Source organism: Trichogramma pretiosum, unplaced genomic scaffold, assembly GCF_000599845.2.
Source record: "Trichogramma pretiosum strain Unisexual culture from Peru unplaced genomic scaffold, Tpre_2.0 scaffold4, whole genome shotgun sequence".
NCBI lineage: Eukaryota > Metazoa > Arthropoda > Insecta > Hymenoptera > Trichogrammatidae > Trichogramma > Trichogramma pretiosum.
In genome coordinates, this window is record NW_019641688.1 from 3,592,411 (window position 1) to 3,609,706 (window position 17,296).

The 17,296-nt window shown below is 38.8% G+C and overlaps 3 protein-coding genes across 5 annotated transcripts; 1 reads left to right on the forward strand and 2 right to left on the reverse strand.

The window, feature by feature from the left end:
• The first annotated feature begins 458 nt into the window (after positions 1-458).
• LOC106650520 (nipped-B-like protein) lies at positions 459-11,152 on the forward strand. The gene is made up of 5 exons (XM_014368560.2): positions 459-937; positions 1,282-5,086; positions 5,170-7,701; positions 7,786-8,720; positions 10,959-11,152. Exons 2-5 carry the CDS (start codon positions 1,640-1,642, stop codon positions 11,002-11,004), a joined length of 6,960 nt encoding a protein of 2,319 aa, XP_014224046.2. The 5' UTR covers positions 459-937; positions 1,282-1,639; the 3' UTR covers positions 11,005-11,152.
• Positions 11,153-11,220: 68 nt separating this feature from the next.
• On the reverse strand, positions 11,221-13,120 carry LOC106650242 (coiled-coil domain-containing protein 112-like). Its single transcript, XM_023461613.1, has 4 exons — positions 12,864-13,120; positions 12,499-12,707; positions 11,492-12,416; positions 11,221-11,387 (listed from the first exon to the last, which is right to left on the reverse strand). Exons 1-4 carry the CDS (start codon positions 13,025-13,027, stop codon positions 11,330-11,332), a joined length of 1,356 nt encoding a protein of 451 aa, XP_023317381.1. The 5' UTR covers positions 13,028-13,120; the 3' UTR covers positions 11,221-11,329.
• Positions 13,121-13,197: 77 nt separating this feature from the next.
• On the reverse strand, positions 13,198-16,915 carry LOC106650522 (ras-related protein Rab-40C). 3 transcript variants are annotated; one of them, XM_014368564.2, is made up of 5 exons: positions 16,665-16,915; positions 15,676-15,868; positions 15,423-15,616; positions 15,119-15,341; positions 13,198-15,003 (listed from the first exon to the last, which is right to left on the reverse strand). In XM_014368564.2, exons 2-5 carry the CDS (start codon positions 15,839-15,841, stop codon positions 14,669-14,671), a joined length of 918 nt encoding a protein of 305 aa, XP_014224050.1. In that variant the 5' UTR covers positions 15,842-15,868; positions 16,665-16,915; the 3' UTR covers positions 13,198-14,668. The 3 variants fall into 3 exon arrangements, with proteins under 3 accessions (XP_014224050.1, XP_014224049.1, XP_014224048.1); XM_014368563.1 differs by lacking the exon at positions 16,665-16,915 and adding an exon at positions 16,328-16,656; XM_014368562.1 differs by lacking the exon at positions 16,665-16,915 and adding an exon at positions 16,255-16,656.
• Between the last annotated feature and the right edge of the window lie 381 nt (positions 16,916-17,296).

Here is a 17,296-nt window from a genome sequence, read left to right on the forward strand (position 1 = left end):
TAAGAAAATAAATATCAGCAGCAATTTAAGATGGTAATTTTTCTTAAGATATTAGTGACGTTTCGATCATTCGAGCCAAGATTTTGAAGATCCAAGACTCAGAGATTGAGACTGGAGTTTGCTACTTATTGCTCGAATACATCAAGTCTCAGAGTTGAGTCATGGTCTCCGTGCGTTGCATGTTTTTGGTCTGAGAGCATATGCATACAGCACTGCACATTGTTGCAGAATGCAGATACCGAATGCAGACCGAGACCAGCAGTACCAGAGAAAGAGAGTTGGAGAGCATCAGTGAGCAGTCTGATCTTACTGTAATAATAGATATAGGTATATGTTGTAATGTGCTGGCGAGGAAGGCTCTTGCTTGTATGTGTGTACTTTAATGTGTGTGTGTATATGTGCATCAACTATTGCAAACGCTAAAACGAACCCCGCTCGGCGCAAGCTGGTAAAGCAAAGTAGTAGTGGGTGAGCCCAGTGCGCATGCGTCCCGCATCTCTGTTTCTCTTTTATTTCTGTCAATGCGCCAGACAGAGACAGCGCCAGTCCAGTGCGAACGCGAGCAGCAAAATGGACGCCTTTGTGTCGGTTTTCTTCGTAGCTGCACTATAAATAGTGCCTCCTGGTGCAGGAGCCTGGCCGGCGGCCCACAAAGACTCCAAGGACACGCTAGCGAGCCCCAGCCGAGGAGCAGCTGAATACGAGGAGAGACGGAGCGCTCTTGGAGGCGGATAACAGCGCGCGTTACTAACACGCCAGCCGCCAGCCACCGCTATAGACCATTATACATTGCGCTACACCAACACAGCTGCACCTCGCTGCTCTCGCGTATATACACATCTACGATCCCGCCAAGCAAAACATCTTTTATATTTCCAACATTCGCTTCGCCGAGCCCACCCCGGACGATACCCGCCGACGAATTCACTCCTTACTGGTAAGACTTGCACGAATGCTATCTTGAAAGCGTCAACCTCCTTTTGCCTCGTCCTAAAAATTACGCAGAAATAACTATTCCGTGGCGGCCTGTGCTGCGTCTCGTACGTGTGTGTCTCTGCGTGTCCATATATATACCTTTCATACTTGTGTATACATAAATATATATATGTATACACATACACGTATATACATACTAATATTCTCGTCCGTTACTCTGTGTACGTGAGAGAATAGAATGTGTGTTTATGCGTGATACCTCGCTGAGGTAAACCGATTTCACTTTTTTAACCAATTTCCACCAAAAATTCACCATCGATAACTTGGCTTCATCTTTTTCTGCAGGTTACTGACTTTCAATCAACTATGAATACTCTACTTCAAGACCCTAGAGCTTCTTCAAAGTTTGGCTAATGACTGCCAAAACATCATGGGAACTTGAGTTTAAAAAACTGTTGCTAGCGCCTTAGTGGTGGTACTTACTAAACGTTTGTTAAGTGTAATCAGTGTACAGTTTCTCTTTGTGTTTCCTTAAACAAGTTTTGTGATCAAACATTTGATCTGTGCTTCAGTGATGCAATGAAAATAAGTGTGGTTAGTCATTACAGTGCACCTAGACACTCAGTATTGTAACCAAAAAAGTTCAACCGTTAATTTAAGCTGTGAGAATCTGATAAGTATACATTCAAGCTTACACTATCAGATGCCAGAACAAATCAAAGTCAAAATGAACGGGGTAGTACCAAATGTACCAATTACTACTCTTGCAGGCATTGCAAGCCTGTCGGATTTGTTGCCAGAGATGCCTCTGCCAACTCCTTTACCTCAAACTTTGTCCAATAAATCTCTTCTATTTCATCCAAGGGTAACTGAAGAGGCCAAGATTTTACTTAGTATGCAAGATGATAATCTGATACCGCAGCTTATCATGTCAATCTCGCAAACATCATCTGAGCATATTGAATTGAAAGATCAGTATGCGCATTTAGAGCAACCTTTGGAAGCGCAGCAAAATCATCCAGAATTATTAAAAGCAATTTTAAAAACTAATCCTAATGTTTTTAAAGGGAACAAATATGGTTCTGCACAAATTTGGCCCCAACAGCAATTAAGCTGCAGTTATGAAGGATTTTCCCCATCTTACTCAAATTCATCAGGATCTAGGCAAACACCACAAGGTAGTCCTGCTCACATGGCAGTAGGACGTTCAATGATACCTGGTGGTATACCACTTGCGCAACATCCTGGGATGCCAGTTGCTCCCCAGAATCATACAGACGTTACTCAAAGTAGTCCTTTTACTGTGCCTTCGCCATCTTCTCGTGCAACAGTCATTACTGAGCAAACTAGAACATCTACTACTCCACAACATTTAATTGATGAAACTCAATATTCTAATAATGTAGCAGCTCAATTTAATATGCAGTCTCCAGCACATTTGAATATGGCTAGCCCAGTTGTATCGTCTCTTGGTAATGTCACTCCGCAACATCATATGATCAGTAGTACTGGAATGAGCTCTCATCAAAATATGCATATGACGACAACTGCAGACAATAGTGACCAACTGTCTCAACAAATGCAAGCACATCACCACCCTCTACACCAACCTCATCAAATGCATCAGCCCCAAATGGCTGTTCATCAACAAATGTTTGATCCAATGGTTGGTAGACAAGTTCATCAACCTCAGATACCTCAAACAATGGATATTGATCATACCATTGGACATGATTATCAGCAAAATATTCTGGATCAGGTTGCTGGTCTTTCTGAAATGTTGGACGCTGTTCCCCCTATGACATCGGCACAACCCAATGTGTTTGATAGTGTAAATACTAACTCAAATATAGGTAATCCAATGATGTCTTTACCACAATCTGGATCATATTCTACACATCAACCAGATATAACATATGATCCATCGATGGCGCAACACTTATTGCAAATGCCTTATGGAGGACAGCAACAGGTTGATCTCGCACCATCAGAACATTTGTTACAGCAGCCAATGCAACCACAAGTACAACAACCCCAAGTACAGCCACAAGTGAACATGTTTGAGAAAGAAAAAATTTCTTTAAAAGAACCTGTCATTATGCTTAACAGATCATTGGCTGATCAAGCATTGATGAAAAAAGCTCTAGATGCATCTCCTCATAAATCATCAGGTAGAACAACACGAAATAGAGAAAGTATGTCTTCTAAAAGTGTGGATAATAAATCAATCAAATCTGAATCAGATAGCGATGAAGACTATAATAGTAAAAGCAACAAATACTTTAAATCTAAGTCAAAAGATAAAGAAAAATCAGATAAAAAAGAAAAACGTACTTCATCAGCTAGAAGAAAACGAACACTTGAATCCAGTGATGAAGATGATAAAAAGAATGAGACTGTTTCACCAGTTAAACCAAAAATTCGAAAAATTGAAATGAAACTTATCCCTGTTTTACCCAAGCTCAGTGTCGAAGAGCTAATGGAAACAAATACTTTTCAACGATTTAACTCATTGGTTGAAACAATATTTGATAATACAGAAGAAGCAGCCTTTGAAGAGATCGAAGAAGATGGTGATGTTCCACAGGAATTGCTCATTCCTGACCATCAATTACAAACATTATGTTCCGAAGCAGCAAAATTGAAATCACTGGCTGCCATGGAATCGGTACCTGCTGAAAAACTAGTTAGGCTATTGAATATCTTAGAAAAAAATATTCGCGACGGAGCTCGAGTTTCGCCATTGGCGGATCCAGATGACGATGTCGAGCAAAGCCGAATGTGGATGCAGATAGCAATGAGCAGAGTGCAACAAGCCGTCGATGCCTCTCTAGTTTGCTTACATATTATGACATCGAGTAACATGCCAAAAGCAATTTATTTGGAAGACGTGATCGATCGAATAATTGTTTTTGTCAAATTTCAATTACAAAATACTATTTATCCATCCTATGATCCAGTTTACCGAGTGGAATCGAAAAGCAAAAACGAGTCGCTGCTTTCAAGCGCGAAAAAGAAACGCAGCCACGCTAAAGAAGTCCGAGAGAAAAATTTAGTTATGGTCTATAGTAAACTACATGAGTTGGTTGGGCTTCTAGCAGAGCTCCTAGGTATACAGATTTTAACGGACACCAGCGTGTTGCACGCCTCGACGATGGGTGTTGCTCCCTTTTTCGTTGAGAACGTCAGCGATCTACAGCTCTCGGCTTTGAAGCTAGTGACGGTAATCTTCACCAAATATGAAAAGCACCGGCGTTTATTGCTCGAAGATATTCTAGCGAGTATAGCAAGGCTACCAAGTAGTAAACGAAGTCTGCGCACCTACAAGCTCAGTACAGATGAACATATCCAGATGCTGACTGCACTTGTACTTCAGCTCATCCAATGCGTTGTCGTTCTTCCAGAAACGGGAATACGCGGTACGGGAGAAAAATTATCGAAAGAAGAAAAAGAATCGGGTCTGATGAACAATGTCGACATCGATCTGCTAATATTGAACAAGTACGACGCAGCGCAAGGAATTGCCGGCAACTTTCTCGGGGCCTTTCTGAAAAAGTGCAGCAACAAAGGCGAAGAAGTCGACTACCGTCCTCTTTTCGAAAATTTCGTCCAAGATCTGTTGGCTACGGTGAACAAACCTGAATGGCCAGCGGCAGAGCTGATGCTTAGCTTGCTGGGAAAACTGCTGGTCAGCCACTTCAGCAACAAAAGTTCAGACATGGCGATACGCATAGCCAGCATAGAGTACCTTGGTGTCGTTGCAGCTCGTTTGCGAAAAGATGCTGTCAATTCGCATTGTAAGATCGATACCATCGATCAAATTATCAAAGACATCAAGCAAGAACAGGATCGCGACTCCGATTACGATAGCGTAAAAGATACCGCCATCAAAGGACTCAACGAAGAAGAGGAGCGCGTCGTCTTTCTGCAAAAGGTTCTTCTAGATTATCTTGCTGTTAATGGTACGAGAGATTCAGGCTTGGCTTACGCTCGCCACTTCTATCTTGTTCAGTGGTACAAAGATTTAGCTGTCGACAAGCAACGCATTGGACAATCCAACAAGAACATAAGCACTCCCAGTAAAAAGAGTCCAAGCAAAAGTAGTAGCAGCAGCAAGCATAAAAAGAACAAAAGTCGCAGTCGTCATAAAGTAAATAATTTTGATGTTTGAATCATTTTTAATCATTTTTAATTTTTTCAATGTTTCTCTAATTATTATTTTTTTTTTAACAGATGAGCGACGATGATAGCGACGATGACCACGATGATGATCAGGATGGTGACGAAGATCAAGAGAGCAAAGAACAAAAGTACGCCGAGATTTATCGGATAATTGAAGACAAAAAGCGGCTCATAATTCGTAAAATTAGACCGTGCAGTACGAGCACAAAATCTGACAACTTACAGACGTACATAGACTCCAGTTCGGCAGAGCTTATTTCGCAATATTTAGCCTCAACGCGCCCTTTCTCACAATCTTTTGATATTTATCTTCAACAGATCTTGCGGGTACTCACTGAGAATTCAATAGCTATTCGAACGAAGGCAATGAAGTGCTTGACAATGATCGTCGAGGCTGATCCAAGTGTGTTGGCTCGCGTCGACATGCAACTGGGTGTCAAGCATTCTTTCCTCGATCACTCTACGTCTGTACGCGAAGCAGCTGTAGATCTCGTTGGGAAGTTTGTATTGAGTAAACGCGAGCTCATTGACAAGTACTACGACAAACTAGTGGCACGAATTCTCGACACGGGCGTTAGCGTTCGTAAGCGTGTCATTAAGATTCTCAAGGACATCTGTATGGAGTATCCTGATTATGAAAAAATTCCCGAGATCTGCGTGAAAATGATCAGGCGCGTCAATGACGAAGAAGGAATTCGCAAGCTAGTTATGGAGGTCTTCCAAAACATGTGGTTCACGCCAGTCCGCGATCGTGACGCCAAAGCTCTGCTACGCAAAGTTATGAACATCACTGATGTCGTTGCTGCCTGCAAGGACATGGGTTTGGAGTGGTTCGAACAGTTGCTCGTTAGCTTATTTAAGCCCAAGGAAGATAAAGAGGATAGCACCAAGTTACAAACGGAGCCACCGAAAGCGCTTGTTACCGCTTGCACGCAAATCGTTGACTGCCTCATCGAAAATGTATTGAGACTCGAGGAAACCAATCTCAATAACGGGCCCGTTTCTAACGACGCAGAAACACCGAAACGCGGCGCTTCTCAGCGTCTTGTCGCTTGTCTAACCACCCTCTACCTCTTCGCCAAAATTCGGCCACAGCTTCTGGTTGGCCATGCTATAACTCTGCAACCTTATCTTAGTTTAAAATGTCAAACACAAGGCGATTATCAGATAATTAGTAGCGTAGCTCACACGCTCGAGTTGGTTGTACCTTTGATGGAGCATCCTAGTGAGACGTTCTTAGCCCAGCTGGAGGAAGATTCCGTTAAACTAATTTTGCAGCACGATCGTTCGGTCGTAGCCAGCTGCCTATCTTGTCTCGGCTCGATCGTAAACAATGTAACCCGTAACTTCAAACTAATTCGCGACTGTTTCAATAAGTATTACGGGCACATTGCTCATTATAAATCATTTTACGAAAAAGATCCAAAGAATCCTTCACTAGCCAAAGTCAAGCCACTTTTTCGCCGTGCTCTCTTCACCGTGGGTCTGCTTCTGCGACACTTTGACTTCACGGATCATCAAGTGATCGATGGCTTGCCCGAAAACATCAAAGATCAGGTATTCGAAACATTAAGCTACTTCGTCGAGCAAGAAAATGACGATACACGCCAATTCACGTTATCTGCTATTGGCTCGCTTTGCATACGGCACTGTGACTTCATGATGTTGCCTCAATTAGAAGAACTGTACCATTACTTCCTCACGTCGGAAGTCGCACCTGTACCCATGAGAGTTCAGGTTCTCAACAACATCGAGCTTTATTTGGCTGAAGAAGAAAAACGCATGATTCGGCAAGATCTCGAGTGGGCAAAATTATCGAAGCAAGAAAATCTTAAAGAGATGGGTGATGTCTCTTCGGGGATGGCCAGTGCTGTTATTCAACGTTATCTTACTCAAATTCTCGAATCCTATCTTCACAGCAACATAAATGTGCGTCATGCGGCACTGAAGGTTGTTCAACTTGTGTTAGCCCAAGGTTTGGTGCACCCAGTAGCTATTGTACCTTACCTTATATGCATGAGTACTGATTGTGAGAAATCGCTCAGCCATAGCGCTGACAAACAGCTACAGGACATCGAAAAAAAATATCCTGGTTTCGTTCACACGAAAGCTCAAGTAGGTATCCGCTTGAGTTACCGTCTCCAGCAGATACTGCAAAAAGATTTGATACTCGTTCGTGGCATGCGCATCAAAGAGGGAGAGTATCCCTCAGCTCTCAATGGATTTCTTTATAGCATATTACGTGGTACCAAACAGCAACGTCGAGCCATTGTTCAGTCAATTTTGAAGCAATTTGACGAAAGTGTCAAAACCAGTCTTTCGCAGATGCTTTACCTTGCAGATAACTTAGCCTACTTTAGCTATCAAGTACAAGACGAACCGCTATTCATAATTCATCACATCGACATTATAATTTCTATGTCTGGAATGAATCTACTTCAACAATTTAAAGAAGCACTGATACCAAAAAATAATCAAGTGCTTGGTAATCAAACGACTCATCTTCAGCTACCTCAAGAGATTCCTCTAGAGCAGCAACAGTTGCTGCACCAAATTGAACAAATCCAACAAATGTACCCACAGGTAATAAAAATTACTATGAAAAATTATAATTTTAATCTCAATGTAAAATGTTTCGTTAAAAAATCGATATTCCTGTCATTTTAGGGAGATGGTTTGAATATAGCTGGACAAGTAGCAGGTATCACTCATCCAACGGCAAGTGCCATTCCCAGTCAAGTAGCTGGCATAGCACCGGATCAGCTTAATTCTGCAGCGTCTATGCCACCTAACCAACCTACACAACCGGCTATGCAACGTTTCAATCCAGATGGAACACCTAAACCCGAACAAATGTTATCTGTTGCACTCGAAGACGAAGAAGATGATGAAGAAGATGAGGATTCGGTGCTTGATCGAGTCCCTCACGATACGCGGCAACTTCGTGGCTACATAACTGCTAGTCAAGGATTTTTATTACTTTTAAATTTACGCCAACATCTTAAAGATTTGTACGGGTTTAGTGACGCAAAAATTAGCCAATATTCACCGATAGAATCGGCTAAAATTTATGAAAAAGCTGTTAGTCGTAAAAATAATCAGTTGTTCAAACCTAAAAACACTTTGGAAAGAATTGCAGGTGACAAGCAAAAAACTGAGGATAAAGAGCTCGATGACGAAGGCCGACGTCTACTCGTTAAAGAGTATCTCAACTTTAAACAGCTCATGCTTAAATTTGATCCTGATGATCCTGAAGATGATGATGATAACGATGATGGTACCGGCAAGTCACCTAGGAAAAGTCGACAAAGCCACCATGGAAATCCTGGATCCTCCGAGGTGGTTAGTGAGCCGGTACAGTATCAAGTGCACCAGGTACTCGAACAGCAAAATCACTCCACGGCCCCAACTCAAGGACCACCGCGTGTACCAAAACTTACCATTCATGCAACGCATCATCATTCGCCTGAAAAAGAACATCGTAGTAAGCACCGAACCAGCCACAAAACGGAAAAACCGAAAAAACATAAGAAAAAGAAACGGAGACGAATATCCGATAGCAGTGACAGTGGAGACGACTACAGCGACCCAGATTTCGCAGTGTGAGTAGTTCCTCGGTCTTCCAGAGTTAAGGATCTCTATCATTTTCTCATCAATTTAATCTTTTCGCGATATCACTATTGTGCTGGTGCTGGACGCTCATACTCGGAGTAACTTGAGTGCTTTGAAGACACTTGTATCTATTGTGTAAATATTTGATGTCGATCATAAATTGTGATTTGAAAAAAAATACATCGTATCTGTTAAGTAAGCAGACTATAATAAATATGGACCAGAAAAGAATATCAATGTTTATAAAGTTGGAAATATAAATAAATATAGGAATATATTACTAAGTTTAAGATGCAATTTTAAAAAAAATTGAAAAGGTAGAAAATTGATTTCTAAGCTGGCACAATTTATTCAAACTAATAAACTAATAAAGCGCAATCCAGTCACTTTTACTAAAACTCAAAGTTGTTTTGAATGATAATTCTAAATTTTGTAAAACAAAGGCATGCATTATCTCTGCATAATGCTCATTATGTATAAAAATTCTGGAAAATAAGTGATTAAAATCTTTCTAAAAGATCTTATTTTCTTACAAAATAAAAAGAGTGTTACAATGATAACAATTATATAAAGTGATGACATAAAGGCGTGTTTACTTTTTCACTTCTTTTGATGCTATTTTCAATCGAAATTTTCTAAATTTACAAGCTTTTGGATCCTTTTTATGTTTTTTTTTTTTTTTTTTTTAAGTAAACTAATATGCATTATATCTTTCAATTATTATCTGTAAGATATTAAACGAAAAGATTGCTACTTATAATCAAACTACAAAATCGTTGTTACTTATGATAAATCATTATTTTTCATGGAGTTCCGAAGTATTCAAAAAATTGATAATCATATTAGCTATACATGAGATACATTTCATATTATAGTACTACGTCTTTGCATTTTTCTTTACCTAGCTTCTTATATGTCTAAGTTAAATATTGTTCATAAATAATCTCGTAAATTTAATTGTTGTAATAGACCAAAAGTGGCGTTAGTAGATAGAGAAAAGTAATTCTTTTTTTTGTGAAAATTTTATGTTATGCTCGTCATGTGATTGTTAAAAAGTAAATCTTATTATTAATGTCGTTTACACTTATAGTTTGTCTTCAGGTGATTTCCAGATCAAAATTTTGGTCGTTAATTGAATTTTAAGAAGCTTCTTGATATTGCCGCGATAGGTTCAATCAAAGTTTTCCAATTAAGTACACAAAAGCAGATAAAATTTATTTTCTACAAAACGTCAGAAGCGTGCAATGATATAGATCTTTTAGTGTCAGTGAAAACATTTTTCATTTCACTAATGTATTTTAATTCATGAACAAAATAAGGCATAAGATTACGTGATAATTTTGATTGAATGGAATAAAGAAAGTGTGAGAGAGAATAAATGAAACCATGTTTTAACTTGTGTCGCAGCTCAGAAGCTCAGATTGCAAGAAGAAAAATAGAGAGAAAAAAGAGAGAAATAGAAAGAAAGATCTGTAAATATTATTAATGCATAAAATTATAATGAAAAGTAATATAGATAGCAATTATTTCTCAGATTGATAAATAGGTAACAAGTTATCTATACTCTTATTGTAAAAGGTACATACTAAGATGGTATATACTTGGGAGTAAATACGTTGATGAGAGGAGAATTTTTATGTTATTAAGCTTTTTGCTTAAAAGAATGAAAGGTACTATCTAGGGTCTACCTTTCCGATGTAATTATTTCTAGAAAGTACAGTGAATTTAAAATGATTATATTTCTACGTATGTATAGTTTTAAATAAATTTTAAAAAAATTAACGGCTCTACGAGTACATAAGTATTTCTATAAGATGCATCTCATTGTATGGAGTGTAGCTATTGTGTCGAATATGGTTCTTACACAAAATAAAGTACATATTGTATATTGAGTAAGTTGAAAATATAACTTTGTAGAATAGTATCCTGTTCGACGCAATATCGAGGCTCGTTTGTATTATAAATCATTTTCGCAGATAACACGTACACTATCACACATGCACACACATTATCAGAATGTTTTTGTACTTGGTATTAAAGAAAAAAAACTTCATCGACACTGACTAACTCAAAAACTATTCAAACCTGCGATCGCATCAACTGAGTAAAAAATATATGTGTAAATATATATGTATTTATAAAGACATGTATATACACACCATTTTTCGAGCGGAGAGAAATGCAGTGTTAATGTTATCTGTAACATGCAATTAACCGTTTGTGCGTAGATATCCAAGGAAACGAGAAAATCGTTGTAAGAAAATGCGGTTGTGAGATAATGGAAAAGTGAAAACAAAAGTGACATCAATAGGCGGCATTTCTGGATAAACGTTAACATTCATTTACTCTTACTTATCGTGTACATCGTTTTGAAATTTATTGAAAAAAAGAGTTAAAAATAAATAAAATAAACATAGAAAAATGAAAGCTCGTTTTTTACATTTTCTTTCAAAACAGTTCCCTAAGGCCATTTCTCTTTGAGATTAAAATAGCAAAGATTTTTATTGGTAAGAATTGTTTTTTAATTTAGTACCATCTATTTTTTACACAGGCTTATATATAATCTCATAGTTCTTATGTAAGTAGAACTAGGTCGGTGTCATTTATTTTGACGAGTCATCGAAGTTTGAACATCTTCCTGACTTTTTTCAACAGTCCTAGAAAATATAAAAAAAGAAAAAAATGATTTCACATTTGAAAAAGATTTCTCGAGAGAAATCCTATAGAAATAAATGAAACGAAATAAAATATTCGTTAGTACCTATCAGAAGTGCCGGAGTCATTGCTGGAGAAGTTTGTTTGCAAAGCGTCGAGCAGTTTCCGCTCCATTTTATTCTGATAACCGATCGAAAAATCGTACACTCGTCTATCTTCAACTCGGCGGCCTCTAGAATTGAGCGCGCGCCGACGCTCGTCGATCAAGCGCAGCTTTTCGCGCTGCTCTCGGGAACGGAGCACCAGCTGACGTTTGCGCTCGGCCTCGGCTCGTTTGTGCACGGCCAGTCTCAAGAGCCGATCCCGAGCAGTGGAGTCGTCGTTGACCGGACGCCCGGGAGACCGTAATGGCTCGCACGGGTCTCGCGGCTGCGAACTACAGGATTCATCGCAGGATTTAGCCGAGATCGCTGCGACGCTGGTAGGCTGCTCGGACGAGTGGGACGCGAGATCGGCTCGTCTCCGCTGACGCCACTGCTGCACGGCTTGTCGCTGCTGCTCGCGCAGCTCGAGGTAGCGACGGTACCAGAGCTCGTGCTCGACGATGGCCTCGCGGCTCAGATCGGGACACTTGGCCTGGACCAGACGCACCAGCTGGGCCAGGCTCTGCTTGCCGGACTTGGAGCGCTGCTGCTGGCGCTGGCGCAATCTGCAGAACAGCTGGTGGTCCTCCTCGCTCCAGTTGCCGTTGTGGCCGCTCCTCGCCAGCAGACCGCACAGGTCCTGCACGCTCGACGACGCTTCTCTGTCGCTGACGGTGCTTCTCTTTGCCGGCCCGGTCTCGCCGCTGCTGCTGCCCTTCGTCGAAGCTTTTTCCTCCTGCTGTTTGCGTACGACTCGCAGCAAGCCTACCAATTCGCTCTCGAGGTCCTTTTGCTCGGCCACCAGAGCGTCGAGGGCCACGAGTGATTCTTTGCTCTCTTGCATTCGCTTCCACAAGGAGTGAAGTTTCGATTTGAACGACTCCAAGTCTGACATGTAAAATAAAAATGTTCGATAATAATTTGATTTTGTATTTACTTTCATCTCAACTCGTGAGCTATATGCACGTACCGATTGTCTCAACGTTGTCTTCGTTTATCATTGATTTGGCATCTAACAGCTCTTCATAAATTACTCGCACATTTTCATTCAACGTGCCCGTCAATTGTTTCCTAGTGAATTTTCTCGTGTTATCGATTCGCTCGCTTTTAAAGAGATAGGTAGCAAAATTAAGGTAAAAATATGAATAGTCAAATGCTTTTTTTGAGATTTTCAGGGATTACTGTTGAGCCATGTGAACATTCAAAAAAGAATCAAATTTGAATTTGTTTGTTAAAATTATGTTCAATAGAAATCTCAAATAATGCATTCAAAAATGATTATACTTTTTCTAGCTTGATCGATACACCACTAATATTAAACAATCAATTTCTTACCTTTCGATCTCAACACTTTCAGAATTGCGCCTAATGGTACAAACCATTTCAAGATCGAGCTTTGCATTTGCTAAAAGAGTTTCAATTGATTTTTCAATGTAACATTCCTGCTGCTTCAGTTTTAAATAAACTTTCAAAGTTGGAGATTTAGAGTAACTATCCATTGTATCGTATCATCATTGAAAACCATACTGTTTCGTGGCAGTTCATTCTTACGACCCCTTCGAAACAACTTTGTATGCATCATTCGCTGCAGTTACTATGGTAATTTTTCGGACCTGGGAATTTAAGGACGGCAGAAAGGCGGCTTGGTAAAGAGAAATACGACTGTAAGTATGCTTAAATTTCATTTATATTACAATTTTTTGCATAAATTAGACGATTATCTAATGTACACGCGCATCGATTTCCTTAAAAATTTTCTTACTCATTTACGCTCTCTACATCCATTTCTTCTATTCATTGGCATTTTACCACGTTTTAGAATATACATTCAGATGTATCATTTTTTCTCCAGCTATCTCTACAGATTTTTTGGCTGAACGAGCAGTTATCTGTTGTCAGCTGTAAGTAACGTAATAAATTTTATACAAGTTGTAAAAAATACCATTGGCAACCAGTTGTTGTAATATATTTATACGTTAGCCTTTAGTTTACCATCACGTTTTTCTGATAAACAATAGAATTATCCACATGAAATAATTTAAACAATATTTTACGTATTTTATCAGTTCTTTGCAAATATCAGAATTGTAAATTATTTAATTGCAAATTAAATAATCCTGCATTTATGAAAATCGTGTAAAATTATTTAATTCGAAAATCATACTATTATGAACGTGAATCAGAATTCATTGTTTTCGTGACAATGCTGAAAGTTTAAATAAACATTCTTTGAATTTGTCTAGTTATTTTAATTGAATGTCATCATCTTAATGGTAAAATTTGATTTCACATAGCAACAAACTGTCACAATTTGTACAGTATGCTTGAAATATAGAGCTCTGAAAATTCAAAAACTGAATCAACAAAACTGAGCAAAGTTTGATTGATTTGTTTTCAGTATGACTAGTTTGCTACTACAATTGATTAAGCTTAAGCCTGAGGATAAAACAACAAAAAAACTCATACATATTTTTGAAAATCATTTCCGTTCCATTCAAAACACATCCAAACTTGCTAATATTTTACATTTTTCACTCTTGGACGCATTATAATTAAAATATTTATTTCTTGCAATATTATCCTAAAACTACATGTACCTAATTTTTTACAATATTTTTAAATCCGACTAGAGGATTACAAATTAAAAAGATTTCATCAGAAAAAATTAAAAACATAACAGTTAACAAAATCCTACTATAATCGTTATTTTGGAAAATGGAAAAAACGCGCATTCAATACCATATAATTTAGATTTTTTTCGTTCAATCAAGTCATTCATTCTTACATTCTTAAATGTAAATATACTTATTGTTATCACGTCTTTACTCACATAATTAAGTAATATATTGCCCGCTAACACACTTATCTATTAACTTTATACGCAAAAATTTAATAAATTCCTCAAAAGATAATCACGGACGTCTCGAAGTCTTGTCACTTAATACTTGAAATAGGTCTGAATTTGCAGTGCATCAGTTTCAGATTTTGATTTTAATTGAAAAAGGTATTGTTCAATTATCATTTTAATCATTAAGAACATCACAAATTTTTTGATCAACACATCTTATGTTCTAAAACACTTGACAAGTACAGAGAAAAATTGTATGCAGTGATGGTACTTGAGATAGTGTAAACATTGATCAAGATATAGTACAAGAATTTCGACCTGCACAACTAGTACGTGAATCGTTAATACTTCCGGACGGTGAATTACCTGGCGTTGAAGATCCTGCACTGCTACTACCTATAACATTAGATAAACGCAGCTTACGATGTCCAAGATTCAATGACTTAATGCTACACAGTGTTCTACTGCCACAGGATGTATGAATACGATGTCGAATATGAGGAACAGAGGTCATGGCATACGATTTTAAGTGTGATTTTATTGAACCCGGCAGAGGTAGTTGTTCTATTCCATAAACTGTTGTTCTAGCCACTATCGCACGACATGCCAGTTCTTGTAGACTCAAAACTAAAATTTTTAATATTAAAAATCGTAAATAAAATGTGTTTAAGAGTTCTTTCATTAAATAATATAACAGAGGAAAATCAAATCTGTATTTAAAATATTTTTCAAATAAATTTACCTTTATTTGATCTCCACAAACGTTCCATTCCATTGCGATGAAGGGCCATTCGAGAAAGTTCAGAAAAACTTTCACGAATATTAAAATCACAGAGTGGTGATACCTCAAAGAATGCCATACGATTCTTAGCAGCATATTGTTCAGCATCTCGCTCACTGACTTGGCGTTTAAAGGCCAAATGCAGGCGATTACCAACAAGAACCTTAGGCACTCCAGGAGCTTGCTGTAAAATAATTATAAAAAAAGATTAGCATAAAGAACCATTTTGTGCATATTAATTAAAAAGAAATATATAGTTACTAACCTCTTCTACCTCTTTTAGCCATCTGTCAATTCCATCAAAAGACCACTTATTAGTAATATCATAAACCAGCAGTATACCTTGAGCTCCTCTAGAATATGATCTGATAATAGTGCAGAATCTACCTTGACCTGAAGTATCCCATAGTTGAAGTTTTACCCTTTTTCCATCCAGCAAAATGGTAGTGGTTTTGTAAGCTATAATGATACAAAAAAAACTTAAAAAATGTTTGGCTACAAAAGCGTAATTTACTAACCACTTCCACTGCAAAAGGGAGACTCAAAGGCACCATCGTCCAGACCACTGAGAATCTCCTGTTTACCAACATCACTGTCACCTACCAAAAGAAACTTGAGCAAATAATCATACTGTTTCTCTTGTCTAGGTTTACTGGTAGCATGGCTTTGCCCTCCTGCTGCCATGATAGCCTCGGGCTCGCGTTGAGCATACTGCAGTATCGACCAGGAGGTATCCGTCAGCAACAACCAGAGTAGTTTAGTTCAGAAACAATTCATGAAAGCAATCCAACGATATGGAATCAGATACAATGATATCAACAACAACAATAACAACAGCGGCAGATGTTTTAAAGACTGCTATGCATCGACCGCGTCACGTTTAGCAAACCATTTAGGATTCGAAAGTATATATTTCGAACTTAATTGCGTCGATTCTTCGCGATGCAGCTGGCGTGTGATTATAAAAACACGCGAGAAAGAGCTCTGAGAGTGGAGAGTTAAAGAACGAACGAACGAGCAATGCAAGGATAGAAGGGAGAGAAGAGAGCGAGAGAGAGAGATAGAAAGCGCGTCCTTGAGTAAAAAAAGAAAAACACCTGGCAAGGTAACACGACGAGAACAAGAATACAGTCAAGTCTGTAAAGCAAACCGGTTGATAATAATGCACACCCGTTAAATGTCCCACTGTGGCAATCTGCGAGTGTAGCTGATAATCCGACTGACTTGGGAACGTGGAGGATCAAGGAGCATCGTCGCTTGAGTACACAAGCGAGTATTATCACTAATGCTCCGAAATAATGCAAAACTGGTCAATAATTGTTATCCAGCCAACGACGGTCCGCGTACAAGTACTGCTGACTGCCTGCCATGATACACTGTAGGCAGCAATAATCAAGAAAGAAAGGAGACTGCGCTCACGGCGCAACTGTTGGCTGCAGGCAACACTCGAACTGACTTAACGAACGGCAAGCGCAACGTATAACGGCCGCAATGGGGCTAAGCTTACCTATATAAAATGTAAGTCAGACGGTGCGCAGTAGCAGTAGCAGCAGCTATATCACCAGTCACCAAATAAGAGCTGGGCATATAAACTCAATGCTACTTCGATGCTTTGCACTTGCTCGCGCTTACAAAACAAAAACATACACAACAATATTATAAATGTCAGTAAGGCGGCACAGCCTTTGCACTTGACGTTCGCTGCCGAATGCCAAATTGTCAATGATCACACTAGCCGCCTATACAATTGTCGGTAGCAGTAATACTGACTCGTACACTGCACTGTCACAAACTGTTATGTGTGCATGTGCCCCAGCGCACAAGCGTTTAGAAATCAAAAGTACACTATCATCTTTCAGTAAGCTCAAGTTAACACTCGCACGTTGCTCGTACATGCAGCATAAATGTAGATATGTTTAAATTCAAAATAAGTATTTACACTTACTTTAGTAATACAAATATACAAATAACGTTTTAGTTAAACGTTTCAATTCAATTTTAAGAGCAATAGATTCCTTACGTACTTTAAAATACATATCTTTATTAACTTAAATAAATTCCAATAATTTTTAGACCATCTTTTTTTAATTGTAAGATATTCTTTTGAAAGTGTTTCGACTCGCGCGCGAGACATGGTAA

Bases quoted from the DNA above. Each gene is read 5' to 3' on its own strand.
- LOC106650520 (XM_014368560.2), top strand. From the start codon at position 1,640: ATGCCAGAACAAATCAAAGTCAAAATGAACGGGGTAGTACCAAATGTA. The intron at 5,087-5,169 runs GTAAATAATTTT...TTTTTTTAACAG, and splicing joins AAAGTCGCAGTCGTCATAAA to ATGAGCGACGATGATAGCGA. The intron at 7,702-7,785 runs GTAATAAAAATT...CTGTCATTTTAG, and splicing joins TCCAACAAATGTACCCACAG to GGAGATGGTTTGAATATAGC.
- LOC106650242 (XM_023461613.1), bottom strand. From the start codon at position 13,027: ATGGATAGTTACTCTAAATCTCCAACTTTGAAAGTTTATTTAAAACTG. The intron at 12,708-12,863 runs GTAAGAAATTGA...GGCTCAACAGTA, and splicing joins GAAAGTGTTGAGATCGAAAG to ATCCCTGAAAATCTCAAAAA. The intron at 11,388-11,491 runs GTACTAACGAAT...TATATTTTCTAG, and splicing joins GACTCCGGCACTTCTGATAG to GACTGTTGAAAAAAGTCAGG.
- LOC106650522 (XM_014368564.2), bottom strand. From the start codon at position 15,841: ATGGCAGCAGGAGGGCAAAGCCATGCTACCAGTAAACCTAGACAAGAG. The intron at 15,342-15,422 runs GTTAGTAACTAT...ATTATTTTACAG, and splicing joins GGCTAAAAGAGGTAGAAGAG to CAAGCTCCTGGAGTGCCTAA. The intron at 15,004-15,118 runs GTAAATTTATTT...TAAAAATTTTAG, and splicing joins TTTGTGGAGATCAAATAAAG to TTTTGAGTCTACAAGAACTG.